At 40.2% G+C, this 23,704-nt stretch overlaps 1 protein-coding gene across 1 annotated transcript; it reads right to left on the reverse strand.

Moving 5' to 3' along the window:
* Positions 1-983: 983 nt before the first annotated feature.
* HPGDS (hematopoietic prostaglandin D synthase) lies at positions 984-19,253 on the reverse strand. Its single transcript, XM_026084204.1, has 5 exons — positions 19,118-19,253; positions 8,635-8,727; positions 5,410-5,519; positions 1,935-2,033; positions 984-1,294 (listed from the first exon to the last, which is right to left on the reverse strand). Exons 1-5 carry the CDS (start codon positions 19,248-19,250, stop codon positions 1,130-1,132), a joined length of 600 nt encoding a protein of 199 aa, XP_025939989.1. The 5' UTR covers positions 19,251-19,253; the 3' UTR covers positions 984-1,129.
* Positions 19,254-23,704: the final 4,451 nt, after the last annotated feature.

Genomic DNA, 23,704 nt, shown 5'->3' on the forward strand with positions numbered 1-23,704 from the left:
TGGTTGGTTGATGTTACCTATATTCCTCTCAATGAAATAATACTTAAAAGGTGGGAAGGGGAAAGCAAGTGTCTAGAGACAATGCCGGTTTCCCATTACTGGCCATTGTCAGCTCTGAGGATTAACCAAGTGTGTTGTGATTTATCTACTTACTAATCAGAGCAGGGTCCTTCTTCCAAGCACTTGTCTCCCCTTGAGTTCACGTAAACCGCTTGCATCTGCAACCATCCTTATTGTCAGGAGCTCCACACATCTATTTTCCCCATTGCTGGAAGAAGAAACTGCTTGTTTGTTTTAAACCTGGCTTTCACCGCAGCCCCTCTTTAATGGCCCCAGCTTCCTGGAAGAGCTAGTGAGCAGCTGAAAGCTTTTGCAACTGGTGTGCTTATGSAGAACTAGTGTTGGTGTGGGGCAGCTCAGCTGGGCACCTCCATTTTCTGCAGTGGCATAGCAGGAACTGCAAGTGGCCAAAGAAAGTGCTTGAGAAGCTTGAAGTCCATTGACCAAGTGTTTTCGTTAGTTTTTGTTTTGTTTTCAGGTCTGGATATAGAAGCCTGTTGTATTTGTAGTGGTGGGGAGTAATTTGCTATAAATGCAGTCTTGGCAATATGTTTGCCCTGGGCACAAGGCAGGTGCTTGCAGCATTTTCCGCATATCTCGGGTTGCAACAGTAAAGTGGTTTGAAAATCACCTCCTTTGCCTTGTGTCCTTAGCCCTCCCAGTCACACCTCCTCTCCTTGAATTAGCCTGACTTCCTCCTGCACTGAAAGTCTACAACAAGGATAAAACAGTGTTGAGATTACATCTGTCCAAGAAAATTTCTTCCTTTCTCCCCCATCCTCCTTTCTGGGACCCCACAAAACATTAATTGGGTTGATCAGTTTTAACACTTTATTTGTAGTGAGAGGGATGGAGGTGGAACCAGGTTTGTCCCCAGGCTTGGCTCTACTAAGTCACTGCTTTTGATTCTCTCTCACGAATGCATATAAAGAATAGATTTTGGTTTGAATATAGCATATCCATCTGAAATTTATTTAAATGATTCCAAAATTAATAACTTATGACACTTGTTAGTTGTGATGTTAAACTCTAAACATACAATTGTGTTTTTCCTGTCTGAACGGGTGATCTACATAATTGTCTTTGGTCTTTTCTGGATCCAGGCTGCAATAGCAGGAAGTGCCTGCACTCTGTCTCTGAGAGCCAAAAGCCTGGGGTAGCTGTCTGCCAAGTCAGGTTTGCAGGACAGAAGTGTTGTACTGCACACATCCCAGTAGAAATCAGCCCACGTTACCTGGTGGAAACGAGAGAGAGAAAGCAATAAATAAGTTGGTAACCTCAAAAGGTGGAACTGAAGGTGAATTGGTCTGTTCTGTGCAAAGTTGCTTTATTTTATTTATTTACTTATTTAGAGTTGACAACTACAGAGCTAGCAATAAGGTTGCAATGCAAGGCTTAACATGATTAAAAATGAGTTAAATCAAGTTCTTGCTACAAATATGATTTGGATTGTAACATTGATCTTTTAGGCAGAATCTGTGCTGCAGAGAAGTGTCTTCATTTCTAAACAGCTTGGGTAAAAAAAGGGGGATTAATTTCTTTGGTGTTTGGTATTGTCCTAAAATGAGGAGAATGATTCTAAGCTGAGTTCTAAACAACTTCCTTTTCCMGTGACTAGTACAAAGATGTTTTGTGTCAACATACTTCTAACCCAGCTTGATAAATTCCTTTTCCAATGGCACGGAAAAGAGTTTTCGCTTTGTAATTGAGGCAACAAGGGTATTGGTAAGAACAAGGAATTGAAAATAGTGATGGTAGTTATTTTACAAGACTTTGTAGGATGGCATGAAATCCAGAAATTCAACAATAGTCAGTTACTTTGCTTTACTGGCAACCTGCCTGGAATGGGAGAAATAAACAAAAAATATACTTACAGATTTTCCTACCAGCCAGTTGTTATCCCCTAAGAAAGCATCCAAGTCTTTCAGTAACTCTGGTGCTTTGTTGGTGAGGATATCATTAAATGCTTGTTTCTGGGGAAAGAACAGAATACACCCCCATGTAAGCGCAGAACTCATCAAAATGGGATTCTTGTGGATTTCTTATTTATGAAAAAGTACCACCGTACAAAGAAATGTGAAAAAGTTGGCAATGGATTCATTTGATCTGGCCCAAATTTTAGAGCAGAGAGGGCTCTGTCCTCTCTAGTGGAGGAAGGAATGTGTTGACTTCCAAGTAAGGATTAGTAAAACAAACATAGCAACAAATAAGTAAAGAATGAAGAGGCAACTGTACTGTCATTTGAGTAGGTGGAAAGGGGCACTAGGAAACTTAGGAAAGCTGAGCTCATTACCTGTGCAGTGTATCCCATGCCCAAAAGACACAGCTTTTATGTCTCAGTGAGCAATGATTCAAGCCATTGCTCCCTTAGTGTTATCTCAGGAAGGTCTGAGGGAACGTACATATGCTGTGATATGATGTACATAGCTGGGCCTGTCATTTATCTGTGATAACAGCCACTCAGCTGCAGCAAGGCACAAGTCTGCCATGGGTTTGGGAAGGACTTGTTTGTAAAAGAAACTATTCCTAACTGAACGTGGCCTTTTTTTTTTTTTTTTTTGCCTTTGGCACAAGGGCTTTTCTCTTTTGAATGTTAATATGCTCTGTAATGTGAAGTCTTTCCCATAAGCAGTTGTCTTATTGCTGCCTGCTGACACCTGTGTGAATAACATGGCTCAGGTTAATAGGGTATTGGGTTAAAAGGTGTTTTCTTTGTCAGTTACTGAGATGCCSATGTCCTCTGGAAATGGGGGCATGCAGCTTAGTTCTGCTGTGCCGTCTTTTATGATGTTCCCTCCCAAAGAGAGTTGGTGAGTTTGTCTAGAGTCCTGTGATCATTTTCACTGTTCAGTTCTGGAGTATTAGAAGTAATGAAGCCTTTCGTTGGCTAGCCCCAAGGTTGTTGAGTTCATTGCTTAATAAAGATGTTGGCCCCTTGTCTTTCCTTGCCAGCCCTTTTCACRTGAGACATGGAACTTGGATTTTGAACTTGTACCAGATTTGTCTTACATCTTTTATGTTAGCAGGTTATTTATTTGCCATTTTTGTCTCCTCAGCAATGAGATTTGAGGCGCTTAAAATATATGGTTTTGAAGGCTAAAGTCCATATTGAAGGAGATGGGGCCCTTGTATTTGTATATTAACTGATGACTGATAAGACTGTGTGTGGTGGTGTTTTTCAGGTAGGTGTTGCCCATACTGGAAAACTTTAACACCACTCATAAAGGTTTAGCTGTTTCCTTTGGAGACAAACTGTTTCTCTTTTTTCTTCTCACCCATGTGGAAGCAATTGAGATGCCAAAAAGCTTTGCACCTGTTGTGATTATCTAGTCAGATCTGTGTGGCACAGTTGGTACAGCTGCAGTTAATTCCTGTTTGACCTAACTTGGAGAAGCACATTCAGGTTAAGTTAAATAAGCACCGTATAATAATGGATTTAATTCAACAGCTTTGAAATTCAGGTTAAGGAGAAAAGATAAAATGTTGAAGAGACAGCAGCTTAAATGCTTCCAAAAGATGCAGCCTGGAATAAAATCAGTATTTCTGCAGACCTGTTTGAAGACTTCATGTACCTTTCCCCTGTCTGGTAAGCCTTTTGGGGGGAGTGTAGGGCAAAAAGTTGTGCGCACGGCAAACCGAGATTCCATGGGCAGGGTCCCCGTGTTTCCTTTACCTTGCTTATTTTTCCTCTTACTRCTGACTAGATATATTATGCACCATTAAAACTTTCCCTGAAGGATAGGTGTTCCTGTAATTGCTTGTCAGGTTTGGAGAAATTTTCTGACTTTTATGCTTTACTGTGTGTAAATTATTTAAATCTTTCAGTGTTAGAACATCCATTAGACTGCACTTCTGCCACAAGGTGGTGGCAGTGGACTCAAGAGGAGAAAGGGAGAACAGATGATACTGACTTTGAAAAGGTTAGAAACTCCAAGATAGTAAGTTTCTAGTTCTGTGGCCCAAAACACACTTGCATGCAGATGTGTGTACAGGCATATGTGTTGCCTGTGGACTCTCTTCCCTTTTAAATTAAGCACTAGTGACACAATCTGGGTCCTTGATTTTGGAGAAGTGCTTAATTGTCAACTCTGACACACCCAGCCAGTATTATGGGGGTTTGCCTCTCTGTGAAGGAACAGCTATGATGGTAGTACTGTGGTAGTAATGCTCTTCTACAGTACTACATTAGCAATAGTACTGCTGTTCCTATGTGTTTAGAAATCATGAGGCAGCCTCCCCTCCCCACATCAGGAAACTGAAAAAAGTCACTAGGAGATAAAGTAATTAGCATCTTTGAATAAGAAAACTTCAAAACACATTTTCAGTTATTCCCCTGAAATATTTTAGAGCATTTGCATATAATTTCTTTTTTTTTAATTAACATTTTGTAGTCTGTTTTCTATAATAAAATACCCTAGTCTAGCTGAAACATAATATACAAATACATGGAAGGTGCTTACACTGACTGTTAATGGTTAGAAGCATTGTTACACCAAATCTTTCATAAAAGGTCTAGGTTATCTCCTTGGGTCAGAATTGAATAGAACTATTGTAATACTGTAGTTACCTCATCCATCACCCTCTTTGCTGAACAACTTACATTGCATTGCATGTTTACACTGGGGGCTCTGAGTTAGTAGGGTAAGAGAGGCTGGAACGACACCAAAAATCCTAAATGGTCTAAGACTTGCCTGTGACTGTGTTGAAGTATCCATGGGAACTTGTTAGGCTGGGCATTAGTATTTGCAGAAGCACCACAAAGGACTGAGGTAAGGCCACAGGGGAGTCTGAAGACCACAGCCACAGTGAGGGATGCGCTGCATTGCCCCTTGCCAGTACGCAGTCTTGCACTGCTCTGACAACTGAAAAGCCTTTGTCTGCGGCACCTCATATTATTGAAGACTGGTACTCATTAAATGCCACACAGAAATCAAGAAGTACATGCATAAAAAATAAGATAGTATGGAGCTGCTAATCCTTTTGAGTTAGCAGAAATAAAGATTTTTGCTTAGTCTGCTTGCTTGTGACAAGATGGTGGGATGGGAGTGTCCTGCCTTTCCCTTAAAATAGTAGTTTGACATATACACCTGTGGCATCCTTGGTTAAAGGTGAACCGGTGAGGGGCAGATCATGATGGCCTCATCATTGCTCCTGATGAGGAGGAGGTGGAAGGGAGCAGAAGGCCTTGGCAGGATTAGCCTGCAGGATGAACCACAGACTTCCTCCAGCACAGCTTTGCTGAGGTGGCACACCCAAGGGATTAGTGTGTGGCTGTCACTGCAGAGGAGATACTCAGGTACACACTCAGTGCTTATGTGGTATCTTTGTTTAAGTTAGCGATTGTCTTACTCTCACATCCTGGTTTTTCTCTGCCCAAGGGAACAGCGTCATGAAATCATCTATGGTGTCCACAATGGCATCAGCTAGTGCCTGCTCCACAGGAGTCTGACCTGCCAGACCTAGGAGAAGCAAACATATAAAGGGAGATTAGAGACGGCATCAACAGGAATATTTGCTACCCCAAAGTTAAGCTCTGGGTTTTGTGCATGCCTCCATACAAAGACAAGCTCTCCAGGGCTTTTCGGATGCTTGCAACACGCTTTTGACTCCTGGCATCCAGATGCAATCTCATCTCTGTGCTTTTCCAGCCTCATATCACCATCAGTGGAAATGCATTGTTTTTTCTGTCACCCAGACTCACAGCCTGGCTACTGTGTTTTCAATCCTTCTCTCTGCTCTCCACCAACCCAGAATGTTCAGTAAGGTTCAGCACTAATTCCTCTGTGTTAACCTTCCCTTATACCAACTTTTAGGTCCTTCTCCCTGTGTGGTCTTGTCATCTTGCTCAAGGCAATCTCCAAAAGTGCTTCCATGAAAGCCTGTTTCTCTTTCCCTCTCTTCTGAGCATTCAGCCCCATTTTGAAGTCTGCTTTTTGCTACTTCACTGTAAGCAGGCACCTTAGCCTAACTTAGTCTCGTTTACAAAGCTGCTCTTCTCCGCAGTTGCCCTTCTGCTTCCCTGCAGTATCCTCAGTCTCCTCCTCCTTCCTTCCTTTCTCCCCCCCCCCCCCGGCCCTTTATGTATTCATGCTTTTGTGCAGGTTCAGGTCATTATTTTCTCCTCTCTCAGCTCTTAAGATTAGCCTGGRAGCTCCTTGACTTCCCTTAAAGCGTACACTGTTCCTCTCCTGAGCTATCTCCCTGACTTAAACTTTATGCTTTTGAAGGTAAGAGATGTGCCTCTCCTTTTTTGGCATCAAATTCCCTGTGAGCCTTTAGTAAAGTATAGTAACGCRCACCTGAAATGCTGTTTCTTTAATTAAAAGTTAATGGTACATACATAGACCTGAGGGTAGAGTAGCAAACTTTCACTATGAATTRAAAGAATTTTTTTCCCTTCCATGCACACTCTTTTCCACCATAGTTAACAGCATCACTAGGACCGGAGTGAGAACAGTGTGGTAGGACATTACTGATGGTATAGATGACAACCTGTGCGGTTTCTGTCCTACCTCCAGCTGTGCATACTAGTCCCAGACTATCAGTTGTGCTATGGGACATGCAGTATTGCAGATCAGGAGCCTGCTGTGGCGTAGCTCAAAATAAATAAAAAAGGAAAAAGAAAACACCCTGTGTGCTCTCTCCTTCCTACCAGAAGTACATTTATGTTGCAGTTTGGAAAAAATATCAGGGAATATTTCAATGAGAAAACTTAAAACCATGAAATAAGTATGGTTCTAGATCAGCCTTCTGATAGGACTAGGGTAGGGAGGTAAGGTGGGTGGAAAGAAGTCTGCCTTTTTTTTTTTTTTTTTTTTCTACTTTATGTTGCCAGATGGACTCTCTTCATTCTTTTCTCTTGAAAGAAGTAGATTGTATCAAGTATAGAGGAAACTGGCAGGAAAACAATATTGCAGGCATGCCTTAAAATCTGTTGTGCTCGTGCCCTAAGGAATAATACTGTGTTTTCTTTTGTTTTTCCAGTTTACTCAGTTGGAAGATGTGAGGATATTTTGGAAAAATTTTTCAAGGCAGGTTGCATCTTTTTGCTCTGAATGTAAAAAAAAGTAACAGTAAGATAGTACTCACTTCCTTGGCCCATCTTCAGTTTGCTGACATTCAGCACACTACAAACATGTCCACCTTCAACCAGACTAGTTTTGAAGACAATTTTGGATGACAGCTAACTGACCTAAAGCAAGCCCTGACTACTCTTTGATTGCTTGTATTACTAAAGAGTCTTATGTCACATTACCTAACCAGTCGAGTACTTTCATAGAATGTAGTATATATGCATGGGAGTGGTGTCACCGCCTGATCTAATATCTCTTCCAGAATAGAATTGTTACCTAAATCTGTTTCAGTGAGTGTAATAATCTCTAATACTTTCAAAGGTTCCTTATCCTGATRGTCTTCCTGGTTAGCGTGAGAGCTCAAAAACTGAGCTCCATGGAAAACTTGCCTTCAGAGCCTTAGGAAAATCAGATACAGATTTTCCGTTGTGCAGAGACAGGAGAATAAAGGTTGTTGACTGGAGAAGTCGGATTAAAAACCATGCAGTATGTACAGAGGGGAAAATCAACCAAATATAAGGAGGATGTTATTTATGAGTCTTCTTTCAAATATACACGCTTATTATGCAAATAGAGATGCTTTGCAAAGTGGCTTTAACTCTGAACATCATAGCGCTTCACGCGTTAGATTGTTACTTTGAACCTTTTTTCCCAGTTTTTTGTCTACATGMCATGTGAATGGCCCTAAATCTTGCCATAGAGCTCCCGTGCCCTGCGGTGTGTTGCTATACTTGAAGGTAATGCACAGCTTGGGTCAAAGGTTGCCCTGCCCATGCAGCTCTAGTGTTTCAGGTCTGAGTCCAGAAAGAAAATACTTCCCTGACTCCRTAATCTTGGTTAGCCTAACTCTTTTTTTTGTGCCTCTCTTCTGCCCATCCCCGGCCAGGCATCAGCAATTGTTCCTTGGTGACAAGGGGGAAAGTGAGTGCTGGAGAACCACAAAAAGGTAAGTGTGGGAGATGTGCAGGAAGAAAGAGAACGTAGTTTTTTCAAGTATTGTGCAACTGTTCACTTTGCTCCATGGTGTGCGTGTTGATTTTTTTGTTTGTTTTTGTTTGTTTTTTCTTTCAGACCTTGAAACTGCAGGGGACATAGCCTGAGATCTCATGAGGACTTCTAAAGTGGCCACAGTCGAGTAAGCAAAACTCTGGCAGCGAATTGGAGAAAAGAAGCCTGCTGAGGACGCACTTGCCACCACGCCGCATTCCTGGGTGCAGAGGTTCTTTAGACTATCTCTTTGAGAGTAGCACCCATAACAGCATCCGGTATAGTACACGGCATTTCTGTAGTCAGCCCTCAGTGCTGGCAAGCAAACTACAGGTGCAACAAGAGGCTGATAACTAATCATTTATGCCTGAGAAAAGCACTGATAGTAATATTGCCTTACTAGTATTGACTTCTGTTACTCTGTTTCTGTTTTTGCTAGGGTTGGATGTATTTTGCCAGAGAGCATTAAAGGTGGGTGAAGAACAGAGTGAGAAAGTTGTGAAATACATGTTACCTGTTTCTCTGGCAAGGTATCTTGCAATTGCCAGGCTTTGGTGAATGGTTACTCCATCTACTTCCAGGATGGGGATTTTGCCAAACGGGATAGCTTGGAGGAAGGGGAAAAAAAAATTAAATTAAATCCTAAGCAATAACAGTGGAAGTCTGTAATAGTTGCACTTTTAACACTCTCGGAGGGAAAGCATTGTTACAATACTTACTAGTTTCACAGCCTGCTATAGATATGGATTAAAATTTAAAAAAAGGTTAAGGAGATAAGCAGGGTAATGTTGCAAGATGACAGCTGTAGGGTAGAAACCAGGTATCCCATTTCCTAGCCTTGTGTTCTAAAGACTAAATGTGCTCCCACATATCCTGAATTCTTTGTGCAAGGAAACTTATTAATGGAGGCTTATTTTTCCTCCTCTTCCCTGCTTTGCCCTCCCCTGGAGAGTGACTGTCGAGGTTAGGCAAAGTACTACTGAAGATCTAGTAGTGCAGGATCCAGCTGGGTTATGAAAGAAGAGATTGGGCAAAAGCTACAAAGGTGCTTTTTAGTTTACTGCTGTTTGGAATTCAGAAGAAATGATTCAGAAAAGCATCTGTATTTCAGAACTAACATTGTAACAAGACATTTAACACAACAGTTCTCCAGCAGAGATGAAGTGAAAGCTTACATGACCAACAGACTGATACAGGTCTCATACTGAACCACAAATGCTAAAAGATACTCAAATTTAGTTGACTTGGCTTGCRTTCAAAAAACCTCAGCCAGTCATGGGAAAAAGTCTCCAAACTTAAGCAAGGGGGAAGACAAACTAAGCAGGCATGATGGATATCTGTAATAGAGGTTGAGATAAGAGATCAATCTTATTTTAAATCATCAATTTAGTAGTATAATATGTGTGAAAACTTTGTTACATTCTGGAGAGACTGCTGGCATGGTATCAAATGAGGCTGGAATCTTGGAACAAAATTTAAGCTGGGAAAAACATGAGAATATGACTACAGGAGGCTGCTCTCAGTATAGTACATGGCAAAGGATTTGAGATGCAGCARCTCAGGTCTAGAGTGGAGGTGATGTACAATGAAAGAGGAAAACAGTGRAACTTGATGTGTTTGTGACCTGTCAACCAAAATAACTTCATTAGTGATACAGTAATTAATGAACATTATCACATGGCTCTGTGGTTTAGCATGCAGTATGCAGATTACATTAGGTAGGAGAATTTAGATGTCAAATCCATATCTGCAAAATCAATTTGGCAGCTGCACAAAGTATCTAGGGCTCCTCTGTGCATTTTCTCTAGGCATATGTACAGAGTACTAATGATATCAATTTTTTCCAAGTTCAACACACTGGGAGGCCAGTATAAATTTTGATGCTGATGACTAGCAGAAGCAAGAGAGCTCAAAAAGAATGAAGACCCTTTTACCCCAGGGAGAAAGTACACAATGCTATTTTCTCTTGAAACAATAGTAGAGTTGTTGCACAGATGACTCCATATGTTTGTTATCCAGAGAGCAGCAAGGTCCTGGCAAGTCCACTTGTTACTGTATTGAGAATCCAGTGGTGGAAAGACACATCCCTGAATGCTAAACTGAAAAGCTCTCTGATTATGAAAATGAGAAAAGCCTTGGTTCTGCACTGTGGATTAATGGTGCCGAGTGCCCTGAATACCAGTATGTTTAAAGCCACAGTACCATGAAATAGTGTTTATTTATGCAGGATACAGATGCATCCTTCCAGCAAATGCAGATAGAGGGGATCAGAGAATTACATTACTGCTAAAAGTGATGGCATAGTCACTTTACAGCATTTTATGAAACATCCTAAAGATAGTTGTTTTCCAAGTTATGAGCTTGACAATCGGATAGCAGGAAATGCAGAGTTAGCTCCCGAACGATAAGTGGTAAGCGTTAACTCCCTGTAGGAGTTAACAGGCTGCCTTCAGAGGCCCCTGTAAGACAGCAGCTGATCTGATGCAGTTGTGACTAGGTCAACATGACTACGCAAGTCTCTTTAGCAATAACTGTCAAAACGCAGTGATCATGGCTCTGGTTAGGAAACAAAAATTGCGTAATCTAGAAACAGAACACATCATTTTCTGCTGTATTTGCATACATGAGGAAAGCCTAAAAGCCACAACTTTATGCTTGACCTTTCACTCTGTCAGTCACTACAAGGAAAAYGACAGACAGGGTTGTTTGTTTTAGAAAACTTGGGTTACAGCAAAAGGACGGAGGCATCTTTTTGACAGTTGAGGAAAATGGACTAAGGTGCAATAAAGACAGCTTGGTGGTTGCGTGGAAGAGCTAGCAGTAATTCCTAATGATCTGTTTCTCAGGGATCTGGCTATTTCTGGGTTCTTTTTTTGCTGGTCCACAAAATTCTATGAGACTGCTATTCACTCCTTGAAAATGCAAGTAATGGCTATAAACTGCTTTCCCCTCAATGCTGACCTGTTTTCATTAGGATGTAGTTACTCTTTTCTGGAGAAGAAACTTCTTTTAATCAAAAGTATACAAACTGCAGCTATTGCTTTGTGTGTGCAATAGAAATATTTTGTAATTCATAATGCAAGTATAAAATCAATAAGTAAGAGTTGCTTTTATTGAATGTTTTCCTGCAAGTCTTATACGTCCAAAAAGAATTATTTGATTTATAAAGAGATTTGGGGTCTTTTGCGAAGAGGCAGCATAGAAATTGTCATCATTGCTAACAATCAACTCTTTAAAGCATAGGAGACACTAGATGGGAGATGTTCTTTCCTTTCTTGTGTGTTCCAAATACGATTTGATTTTTTTTTCTTTTTTTTTTCTTTAAAAGAACAGGAAAAACTTGATTTGAATGTAAACTTTTTCTCTTGCCAATACGGTGTTCGTATATAACTGTGCATTGACTTTACCAAGCCGATTGCTTGTCAAGTGTTGGGTTACTAATCCGTAAATGAGTGGAACTTCTGAAACTTTTGAAGAAAAAAACTTGTGCTGTGTAGACAACTATAAAAAATTTGATGTTTCTTCAAAAGTTCTTTTGCGCAGGTTGTGCTATTGTAGCACACCAGAAAATATGACAGATGTCCAGGCTGCTTTACGGCTGAAGAAAATAGCAAAGAATGGAGAAGGGGCAGAAAATATTTATGGCAAATGTCCTTCATATTGGGAAAGAAGTTATAACAGCTTAAAGTTGGATTTTCAGGCTGGCAAAATTCTAAAAGAAAAGAAAAACTTTTTGCCTTTGAGGCATTAGAACCCAAAATTCACGTAGGAAGACCAAAGTTTTTAATAGTGTGAGTGAAGTATCTTGCTCTTCTGTTAACTTAAAAACGCTAATTTTGATAAACTGATAGTATCAGCAGTGGATTGATTGTATATATGAGCCTCTGAATGCTGTGGACAGAAATGCATTCACTATGAAAACTGGAGACTTTTTTTAACCAGCAGAGAAGAGGTGAATGGGTTTGTGAGATACAGTTCATTGCTAGAAAGGATGCAAAGAGCCTTCCCACTGGATGGACACAGTTTGGTTGCTGGAGGGGTAAGGTCAGGGTTTGATAAATGGCCTCGCTGTGGCCTCTGTAGACACCTTGGCTGTATCCCATTTTTTCAAGTGCAGATCAAAACACAGCTGGGCCATCTGCTCAGACACCAAACTACAAACAGAAAATGATCTGTCTGTAAATGAGTTTAAGCAGTGCTACTTTTCCACTTGTGGATTTGGCTTCCATGGCTTATTTTGAGCCTCCTCTAGTACTTTTGGCTCTATCTCTATTAACCAGCAACGCGCATTTATGTTTAAGGAACATTTCATGGTGTATGAATGTGCCAAATGAAGAATCATTGTATTAAAACACTGCTAAATTTCTGGTGCCCATTTTTGATGAAAGGCATGGTTTATGCCACTCCACGTGGACTGAACGCATGGGCCAGTTCCTGCACATGTTCCTACCTTAGATGAGTAAGTGAAAGAGACAGCACATAAGGCTGCAAGGTGAGCAGGATCTTATTTGAGTAGAATGAGGATTTGGGGGGCAAATCATGAGCCCACATGAATCGGAGAGCAATCATGAATCAATAGTGAAGCTAAAAAAATGCAGACTGGAAGGATGTGCATGCCACTTAGCTAGTTTTTCTTTAACCTTGATCAGTTAGGGGGCTGCTGTGTGCTCAAGTCAGTTTATTCCCATGTGTATCTATATGGATGTTCTTTCCATGTTTGCCAAACAATGTTGTCTTGCAAAGGTTCCAACTTCCACTTGAGCAAATATATTTTAGGAAGGGAAACTAGGAAAATCTGTTGTCGTCATCTTGGCAACAGTGTCATTTTTCAGGCATGCATAAAATACGTGACCTTTCTCTTGTAGTTTCCACTTGTTTTGTTTTTCATCTGTAGTAAAAGGCACTATGAATGTTTGTGTTGATTTCCAGATTTTGAATGAAAACCCACTTCAAAGGAGAACAGGGCTTTAAAAAGCATGTTGTTTGGATAGCTAAACCTGCAGCCTTCTTTAAATTGAACTTTAGTCATCAAATTCTTGTTTTTTCTAATATCCTGGTTTTTTTGTTGTTTTTAGTGTTGCTGTAATGAAATCTGCAGATCTACAGAGCTCCTTGCTTGTTCTCCTAGGGACAACTCGGTGGAGGAATCTATTTCTCCATCAAGGACATGGACAGAACCCAGATTTGTCACAGCCAGCCAGGCTGTTTGGCTGCTGACTTGGAGAAATCTGGGTTCAGTGCTGTGGTATGCTTCTCACCGCTGTTCTCCCCTTCCCGGCCAGCAGAAAAGCCCCCACACAGACAGCCTTTTCTTCTTCCCTTCCCTTAATTCTTTCTTCCCTTTCCTTTCACCATCTTCATTATTATTCTCATCTCTGTTCGTTCTTCTCCACATTTATCCTCACTCACCTCACTTTTGCTCCTGGATGTGTGAGTTCAGGTTCCCATATTTCCTGTGCGTAATGCTCCTGAGTTGACCTGTTTTTTCCCTGTTTCCTCCTGCCTGTGTTGAAATAGTTTATCGCCTTGACACTAAGCAACCTGTATTTAAGTACCTGAATGTTCCTCAAAACCTGATTAATTAACAGGCAGCTTAAGTTGATGTTGTAGTAAGGCAACTGGCTTGATCAAAATGGGATGGGGGGGAAGTTTTACATSTATGTTTCTTAGTACAGTAACTATGTCAAAATAAATTCTCCTTTGCTTAGAAAACCAACTATAACTTCTTTCCTTTCCATTAATTTTTAAACTGAATTGAGAAACAAATCTATCAGATACTTTGTATCTTTCAATTTAAGTATATGAAAGATTCATTTTTCTCAAACGCTCTTTGAAGGCTATTATAGAGAAGCAAAGCTGCTGGGAAGCGACTGGACTGGAGGCATCTGGAATCCATATCTGCTGGAGAGGGATGGCCAGAATGGCGCTCCGATCTAACCTGAACCCAGCATTAGTGCTGCTGCTATTACAACTACGATTTTCCTCAGAAGTGACTGGTAAGCCCTACTTTTTACCTGAAGATAGCTATTTATATACTACTTTAGCTAGAGCTATACAGTAGCAAGTCATTCAGGAARTGGGATGAGTGCTTCCTGGAGGAATTCTTGTCTGTTCTCTGCTGTCAGGTACTAAATCTTTCAAGGTTCCTCTGTTATGTTAAAAGTATTTTTAGTGCAATAATTAGCATCTCAAGTTCCCTGAGGAGCTTTCAAGCACAGTTCCACCCCCTAAACAGTTTGTGGGAAGTTTACAGCTGTCAATGCAAAAGAAGTATCCTTTACTATGACTGTAAAGTCCACGTAATTGCCATTGCTTCAAATTCCTTGAATGAGCCACGGAACAGCAGCTGTTACTACACGCTAGCCTAATAGCTCAAGGAGGTGGTAGCTTGGTGCACCATTGCCGTGTGTTCTGTACTATATCATATTTTATGTCAATGCAGTAATACTTTTTGTGAAGAGCCTGTTACGTGATAGTACAAATCTTGAGTTAGCCCATTATGTGACAGCGTGTAGATCTTGAATTGACTACAGATTAAATGGTGGCATGTTTGAGTCTAAGTCTGTTCAAAAGGAAACTGTTACGTAAAGAGTAAGTTTATTTACTTTTCTAACAATTACTGACTTTGTATAGACTGAAGGATCATGTAAATATTCTACTTGATTAGTTTTTAAAATTCTGTGCTAAAGCTAGTCACAACTACTACTTACATACTACCTTGTTCAAATTTATTTATATTAAAACTACAATTCTTGCCTGAAGTTAGCAGTTGGAAAATTTACCAAAGRTTATCTTATTGGTGACAGGAAGGAAGGAAAGAAAAATGTTGAAATAAAGAAATTGCCATTTATATATATAATAGAATATAAGAATATAGAATAAGTATAGAATAAAAGAATATATAAGCCAAATGACACGTGTGTTCAATTTTTTATGATATAACCTCTCTCCTCTTAAAAAAAAAAAAAAAAAGGGGGGGGGGAAGTGTGGACAAAATTGAGTAAGACAGTATTTCTAGGAGCAAGGAGTTACTTATTTGCCTGAAAGAGCTAAAAGAATCATTAAGAAGAAAGTTTGTTGTGGCGGGCAAGGTCCGGTGTAATTAGCCACTTGAAAATGCCAAAACAAACAACAAAAAAACAACATCACACTTCTATCCAGTTTAAAAATTAAACTTGCAGCAGCTGCAAGTTTGCTTTCTAAACAGCCTTTCTCCATGTTCATGTCACTGAAGACATTTTCTAGTTTCTCTTCAATTCTACAGGAAAACTAAGAAATCATGAAGCATGTTTTTCAGAATAATGATAGTATTTGTTTTATATGGTATGATTTGGGTGGGAGAGTGGTATTTCTTATGAAACCTTACTTTTATTTTGTGCTAATTCATGAAGCAAACTTGTGCTCTGTGCAGAGAACTGACTCCTGGTGCTCTTGGACAAACTTGGTTCTTTAATTTGTTTTGTTCCCTTAGTAGGTCGAAAATCATGAAGAGACTTTCTTTGTCCATATTTATGAGAACAAAATTTTCTCTTCCCTAAGTATTTTTTTTATTCATCATACTCGACATTTTTAAAAAAAGAGGCACATATTATACTTGTAGACCTTTTCGGGCAAAACTGTTGTTAGATCTTCTTTCCAAGTCAGGTGGGTAAATACAAACATGCTTTACTGTATGGAAATATGTATAGCAGTTTGTGTGTATTGTTTGTTAACTTTGYTTTAAAATGTAATTATATAATTAGTTCAATTGTACCAATTTTAATGATTTTTGAGAGTTGCAAGCAAGGCATGTACCAAATTGCTGTTGCATTTAGCTGCTGCTACATTTAGATAATGCCTTTAGCTTCATAACCTCCCCATGATTTGAAAGAGCTATATGAATTGACTTTTTTTGCATCAAACTTAGCTTAGTTCTCCTTATGATTGCTAAACGCTTAGCACCCTTTCGTTTTCACCAGAATGAGATTATTACTGGAATCTGCTGCTTTAATTTCTGTTCTGATTGAAGTAGACCTAGTCAGGACAAAATGGGAAAATACTCCTGAGCTCCATAAGAAAGATCTGAAAACAAATGACAGTAGTGTACACGATCTCTCAGCAGGGTGGATTATGCCTGTCTCTGCTCGGTTGATTGGAAGGGTCTCTCTATTCCATACATACTGCTGAACAGAGCAGTAATTGAACTCCTTGTTGGCATGGTTCTGGTAACCTCTCTTCCTGAGGACCAGTGTTTTCTCTATTCCCTCTTCAACCTGCTCCCCCATGGAGGCAGCTGTGGAATGTTTTTGGAAACTCGGGATAATGGAGAATGCAACCAGCTTGTTCTCCTTAGAGTAAAYGCTGCATCTCTGCCGTACCTGACACTAAGCCACTTAGTTCCTAGTTGGAGGCAGCCATTTCCGGCGTTCAGCCTTGACGTACAAAATTGTTGTAAAGATACCCAGGGGCAGATCGGGGCAGTGGCCATTGATCTTGTTGGACACTGTAAGACTGTTTACCTCACGGACCTGTTGCTACCTTTTATTCAGTTTTGTCTGTGGAAGTTTACTTTGTCTGGAAATACCCTGAGCGAGTGACTACTACTTGACAGAGGAGGTGGAGGAGGAGGAGGAGGAGGTAGTCATCAGCTAGCTGGTCACCAGGCAATTTCCTTAGCAGCATTACACTGTTGTGCATACAAAACAGGATTTAACTTAACTCTTGTTTTAGATGATGAATCTTTAACTGGCACATTCTCTGCAATGCATGCTGTGGCAGTAATCATGGCATTTGCTATATTTGAACTAGGATTCAGTGAGCCTTCCAGAAGCAGAAGTTTAGCGTCCAGCTATGAGATGTAGCACTTTCAGAAATTCATCCAACTATTTCTTTATAGGTTTAAATCTTCCCTTTCAGTTACCTACATCCCAGCTCCTATCCACTGACTGATAGGAAGTAACTTGTTTACAGAAGCCTGAAATTCAAAGATCTCATAGGCCAGCCATGGTTTCCCACAGGTGATTTCCCAAATCTGGGCTTGAGAGCAGCAGCATGTCTTCCCACCTCAWATTACAGAACTTATCTGCTTTGGAATCCCACTAACGATCAGTAGTAACACAGGCTACTATGAAAGGTCATTATGCAGAGAAAATCAAAAATGTTAATTAACCCTTRSYAAGGGTTAATTAACAAACTTCTCAGATCGCAGAAAGAGAAAGCAAGATGCCCAAAGGTTAAATGACTTGGCCAAGATTCATTAATGCAGCAGATACAAAAACAAACTATGGCAGGTTTTCCARTTCCGTTGTCTAAGAGACCTCTGTTTCCAATGTTTTGATGATAATGGTATTGCAGCTGGGCAGGCACTGTAGCGAACAAATATCATAGGCTTCACTGGGGGAGGTTCATGATGTGAACACTGAAGAAATAGCATGGGAGGAACTTTCCTGCATTACTACTTGTKCTGGTTCAGACTTTGGGAATGTCATCAATATTCCATGAGATGCACAACACCTTGACCTTGGCTGATAGATCTGCTATTAGAACATCTTAGGATATAAATGCCTCTGTAGCCTTTAAATCACTATTCATGTTTGGTCTTTTAAATTTGTCTTACTTAAAAATCATTATGCAGAATTCTGCATAAAAGCATTCATTGTTAATATTCTGTGGACTTTGTTTCAGGGTGTGCATGTGTAAATATGTGCATAGTTAAATATGAAGAAGGCCTATGCAAAGTTTTCCTTGAGTCACCTGAATTCTCAGTCTTGTCTTTAGCTTCTCTCCTCCTTCTGAGAGTGGTAGCAGGAGAGAGAAGCTATACTACCTGGTCAACAGGCTTGAGCTGTTATGAAGAAAAGGTTTGCAAAGTGAATAATGCCTCACTGACATTTTCTCTTTGTTTCCACAGTTTCATTTTCACTTGTGTTTGTGGGTTGYTAGCTAATGTTTTCTTGGTTTGAGCACCACAGTTAGCTTAAACTGCCCCTTGGAGAGGAGTGGTGGTTTCTTAAGTATTCATCATTCAAGTCACTGAAAACATAGGAAAGAACCAAGCTTAACGGCACCCTACAAGAATTTGGCAGCCCATTGACTTATGAAATGATGCGAAAGCCCCCTAAGCAACATCACTTAATTAATGGAAACCACATTCTGCATTAGTTTTGTGTCCATCCCCCTCCCCTCCCCTCCCTCCCCCCCAAATTAAAGGTGTTATCCTTTCTTCAGAATGTGAAGTGCCACAGCCTGTGTAACAAAACACAGGCCAAATSCGTGAAATGAAGACACTGATACCTCTGATTTCATGTGCCCCAGTCTCCCAGCTCAAGGTTGTCTTTGTTTGACTATGGTTACTTTAATGAGCAGAAATAACAAATAGCTTTAATACCTTGAAAGAGGCAGCTTTAAATAACAAACATCAAAGGGAGTATTGTAATTTCTGGAGAACTCCTGGAACACTTAGTAGGGCTGTGCTGTGCTTAGGAGCACTGATATTCCAACACCTCTTTCAATTCTTTTTCTTTTCCTTATTAAATCAACTGATTTCTTTCATTTACTCTCACCACTTTCCCTCTTTGAACAACTTTCGGGTTGCAAAGGAGTGTCCTTCTTGACAGTTCCTTTCCATTTGGCTTTCTGAAATGGGGCTGATGGCTGCAGCGTGATCTTTGAGACCAAATCCTCTAAGAACCCTGGACGATTAGCACGTATTTGATCAGCTTTAGGCAGACAAACTGAACTGAATTGGTTAGGAGCAGAAGCCCAGCTGGATGGCAGTGATAAATGTGAGGAACCATGCGGTTTACATTTTCCAAAGATTTGGGTCTGGATTTCTCTTAGAGTTTCAGGAGCGACTTTTTRGCTCTTTTGATTCTAGGCAATAACATTCCCATAGGCTTCATTAAAGCCCAGATTTRAATGCTTTTTTGGTCATAAAACATATAGGTACCTCTTCACTTGCTTTGCGTTTAGACAGCATTTCTAGGAGAGCTTTGGATTCAAGAATCTGTTCTACTTACTTGGCTTGATTTTGGGCCAGTCTGCTGCTTCTATCCTGTGGTCTTCATACTTCTTGCCCGAATAGGCAAACAGATAGCGGCTGATTTCTGCTCTTCCTCTCAGATTGAAGTATGTCAGTTTGTAGTGTGCCATGCTGGATCCCTAAAAGGGAAGACACTGAGTTATGTAAAATATGTGTGACCCAGCTCCTTTTTACAAAAGTGCACCATGTGCTTGTTTGTGAAAYGTATGCTTATACAATGCTAAGGACATATTACACCAAAGTATGGTGTGTTGTACTTTGCAATCATTGCATTAGTCGCTTTTTGTTCTGCATTTGTCAGCYTCAGTCTTCAAACATGGATAACTACAGCTAAATTTACAGTTGCTACCTCAGAACGCTCGCTTGGTTTTTAGAGTTGTTATGAATTTTTAGCTTTCATTTATTTTTGTGTGGCTTCAAATTCAGGCCATTTTTACGTTTCTGTAAGGTGTTTTTCAAAGAGTATATCAAAAATCGCATACCCTGTTATTGCTGCTCAAGGCAGTAGCTATTTTGTTCAAGCCCGCCCTATTTCAGCCTCTACCGCTTATGGAGACCTTCTTCTAAGACTGAATCAGGAGAATTGGCCAACTGTTGAAACTTGACTCATGAACTATTACCCTAGTTGCATAGGCTAYTGACCTAACTCATTTTAGAAGCAAGTTTCTTATGGGAACTAGTCTGCCCTGGTGCGGTAAGGAAAATCATCAAATTCTCACTATTTCTCAAAAAGAAAATTTGAGGTGATTTTAAGTTAGGTTTTCACATGTGTGTTTTTCAGTTCTRATTAGGAATCGTTTCAGGAAGGCCCAATTTGTTTCTCAGGGCGACAGGCAGCAAAAGAAAATATGCACTTTTAAGTTTGATTGTGCAACAAGGATGGACTGGGAAAGGTTGAAAGATAAAGCTTCTTCAAACCAAAAATGAGCTTTTCATCTTGGTGCACACAGTGCCTTGATATGAGAGATCCGACTATGAGCTCAGGTGAGATTTAAATGTACTGGTGAAAATAAACTAAAACAACCAGCTACCCCCTCTTCCAAAATAAAACCCTTTCTAATCAAGACCATTTTAGCCTTAAAGTAGACCTTGTGTATCAATTATCATCCTTTGATATCCATCTGATCCATAGTGTTTATTAATAAAGTATGTAACATAGATACTCTGCACTAGGAAAGAAAGGGAACATTTTGTCTGAAATGAGTAAGTGCTACTAAATAACCTTGCAACAGAAGCAACCTTCTATTCAGTCATCTTGCCTTAGAAAATATATGCTTGAGGGCAGATGCATCATCAGCTTTCCCTTTAGAGGGAGAGGCTCTTTGCTCAGGAAATAGGAAAGCTTGTACTTAATTCAGTCTGAAGCGAGCAAACTGTTTGCCACTTTCTCCTCAAAAGTAAAAGTATCTCCTTTGCATCCTAATGGTAGAAAAGGCAAAAATTTCACAGCAACTGAGCACGCTTGGAGGTTCTTTAGTTTACCATGAAAGGTATCTGTTCCCCTTGAGCACACTGCAGGGTCAGAAGAGAGTAATAAATGGAGATTTTTCAAAATCAAAGTCCTGGAACGGAAGCAATTACAGACGTTGAGTGTTGCTGATGTATTTACAAGTGCTTCAAAACAGATTCCACTACAATTATTTTTGAAGTCAAGGAAGCATGTTCTTTTTGCATCTTGTGAAAGAGGGACGCTAAAGGCAAAATAAGTTACACTAGAAAGCTTGTAATTATTATTTTGTGTGTTTTATTTACCAGAAAATACAGTTGTCTTCTGTTTGGCACATACAGCTTGCAGGTGAGAAAGGTACGCTTTTCTTTTCTCTRAGGAGATAACTTTTGACAATTGCATCTTCTCAGTTCCAAACTTTTCAAGCATGTTTTAGGTAAGTGGCAAAATTTTGCTACTGCATTTTCAAATTTATTGCTGGGGGTCATCTTTAAAAGAAAACCAAACCTAAAACCTCTGATGCATTATCGGTTTGGATCTACATCTAGAAAGCTAATGTCAGAAAAGAAGAGATTGAAGCGTTTCTTTTCCATTTGTCCCTACTGCTGATTTTATGTGGTCATCTGAGAGTGAGGAACAGCATTTTTAAAAGAGTATGGGTTATCTGAGGTCCAAATTAGACATGACTTTGTAGTGATATGGGAGAAAAATGAAGAAAAATCCAATTTCTACATTTATGTTATTTTTAAAGGCAGGGGAATACTAATGATTCAGTCTGCATTTGCAGATGGTATGACCTTTACCATGCAAAATCCAAGCAGCTGTCTGCTTCTGGTTTTTAGGAGTCTCCATAATGCTTTTTCATAAATAGTGTTAGAAGTTCCAATGCCACGGACTTAAGACACTACCCGCATGTGGCTCAAGTATCTCAGCTATCTCTATGCTACTTGGCAGTTCATTAGCAGAAAGTTATTGACAGCTGGAAGGCATTTAGAAAGAACAAGAAGAGAGGATTTCATGTACAGTCATGAAGCAAGGAGTAGGCAGCTATATATAGAGTGGGTTGGAGATGAGTGAAGTGTAGCATTTCTGGTGGCAAGTATTTTGAAAGAGCGTAATTCTTGCTGTGTGAGTTTTATATACAAAGACATGTATAATGAGGAGTTGCGAGATGATGTAAAGAACAGGGAATTTTGGCTGAATATCAGGAAATCTTTGACTGTTGTAGTAGGCTGTGGAATATTTTGGTCTATCAAGGAAGTAGTGGAAACCATTGTTTGAAATGTTTAAAGCAAGGCTAAACAAATTTCTAATAAATACACTATAAGGCATAATCAAATATTTGCAGTGCTGATGTGCATTTAAGCTTATGAATTTTTTTTCCATCTGTGAGCCAAAAAAACTGTGCAAGGAGTTTACCAAAAACGCTTGACATTTTAAAGGCCTCTATGGCTTTACTATAAGCATGTTTTGTAAATGTTTGGAGGTTTTATTTTTTATTTGTATTCACGGTGAAATGTCAGGAGTAGTGATTCCAAAACAATTCCACATAGGTTTCTAAATGGAAGAAAAGGTTGTGTTAAGAATAGTTTTTTTGCCAAGCATTGAGAAAGGGAGTTCTGGGGGGGGATTCCCCTTGTTCTCTTTTATCCTGTTCCTCCAGTGTGTTTTGTAAAGGAAAAGCAGTGAGGAACAAATGAAAAACAGAAAAACAAATATCAAAAATGAAAAGTATTTAAAAGATTGAAAAATGTTCTTTTGGTGTGTGTGGGGGGATTTATTTTAAGTCTTTGATTTTGTGCTTTTGTTTTTGTCTGAGGAGTGGAGGGGAATGTTTAAAACTTTTTTTTTTTTTTAAGGTTTAGTCATGCCAGTGGAAGGGATCTTGGTGCCCAGACTTGCAAACACTTACCCACCTGCTTTGTGCTGTTAATTCTGTCCAGGTGAGTTTGTCATAAAGACAAGTGTGTATAACTGCAGGAGGGGAGGCTGGGTAAAGCACTTCCCACCCAGTGAATCTGGCTTCCAAGCAGATGGTATTTCTACTTCAAAAGTGGTGAGCGCGGTGCTAACAGAAAACTGCCAAGTGCCCTGGAGTTGTGGTGTCTGGGTCACACCCTGGCTGCACCCCAGCAGCAGGTCAGAACAGGAGCTGGGTGCTCGCTGTCTCCCTCCTGCCTTCCTGGGGAAGGAAACACGGGATGCAGAGGAAGGGGGGGAGCCTGGGTGCAGCACAGGGACCAGAAGTGCGGCATACGGTCACAGCACTGCGCTCATGGCCAGTTTCTGCTAAAACCTCAGCCGCTGACTTTGTTGCATGTAACTTTGAACATAGTTAACTGAACTAGTTGAATTTGACTTTATTTTAAAGTTATGACCCTGTAGGATGCTGATTCCTGTATATCTAGTTTCCTTCTGCAAAAGGTGGTATCTTCCATGTTATTCATGAGTCAAAATTCAGGTCAAAGCTGCAAGCTTCTCGGGCACCTTGGGGCAAGTTTCAAATAATTTGTCAGTTTATATCTTTGTGGGAAACTGGCTTACCTGATGAATTTGTGATGCTTTCGTTACAGACCAAGAAAGACTGAGCAGTCCATCTGCAAACTCTAAGCAAGATTAATGTTAAAAACCAAAGCCTAGTAAAGAATCAACATCATTCTCTGATAACTAAAATGGCTCAAATTCAGCCAATGCTGGTACAGAAAAGAAAGTACTGGTAGACTTGAAATTTCCTGAATATACGTGGAGGATACAGAAGCAAACAGTTCCGATATCTTCACGGTATGCAATACTTTTGCCTATCTTGGGTAAAAGTGTAGGGATCCTGCTCTATTTTGAAGAGTAAATCCACAAGTACAGAGCCTTCACTTTTGCCTGTTCAAGATGCACTCCTGCAGAGTCCCCATGTAGGTCTGCCTGTGGGTCTCAGTGTGGGTCTGGTGCAGTCCAGAGCAGGCTGCCTCTGCCAGCTGGCACGCAGTCCTGCACAGCCGGCCTAAAACCCTGTCCCTGCTGAAGGGAACTTCAAAACTCTGGCGGACTTYGTAGGGGGTCGGAATTTCATCTGTTTTGGAAAAATCTAGCCTTAAAAGTAATACAAGAAGATATTCCTCAGGC

Source organism: Apteryx rowi, unplaced genomic scaffold (genome assembly GCF_003343035.1).
Source record: "Apteryx rowi isolate R43461 unplaced genomic scaffold, aptRow1 scaffold_63, whole genome shotgun sequence".
NCBI lineage: Eukaryota > Metazoa > Chordata > Aves > Apterygiformes > Apterygidae > Apteryx > Apteryx rowi.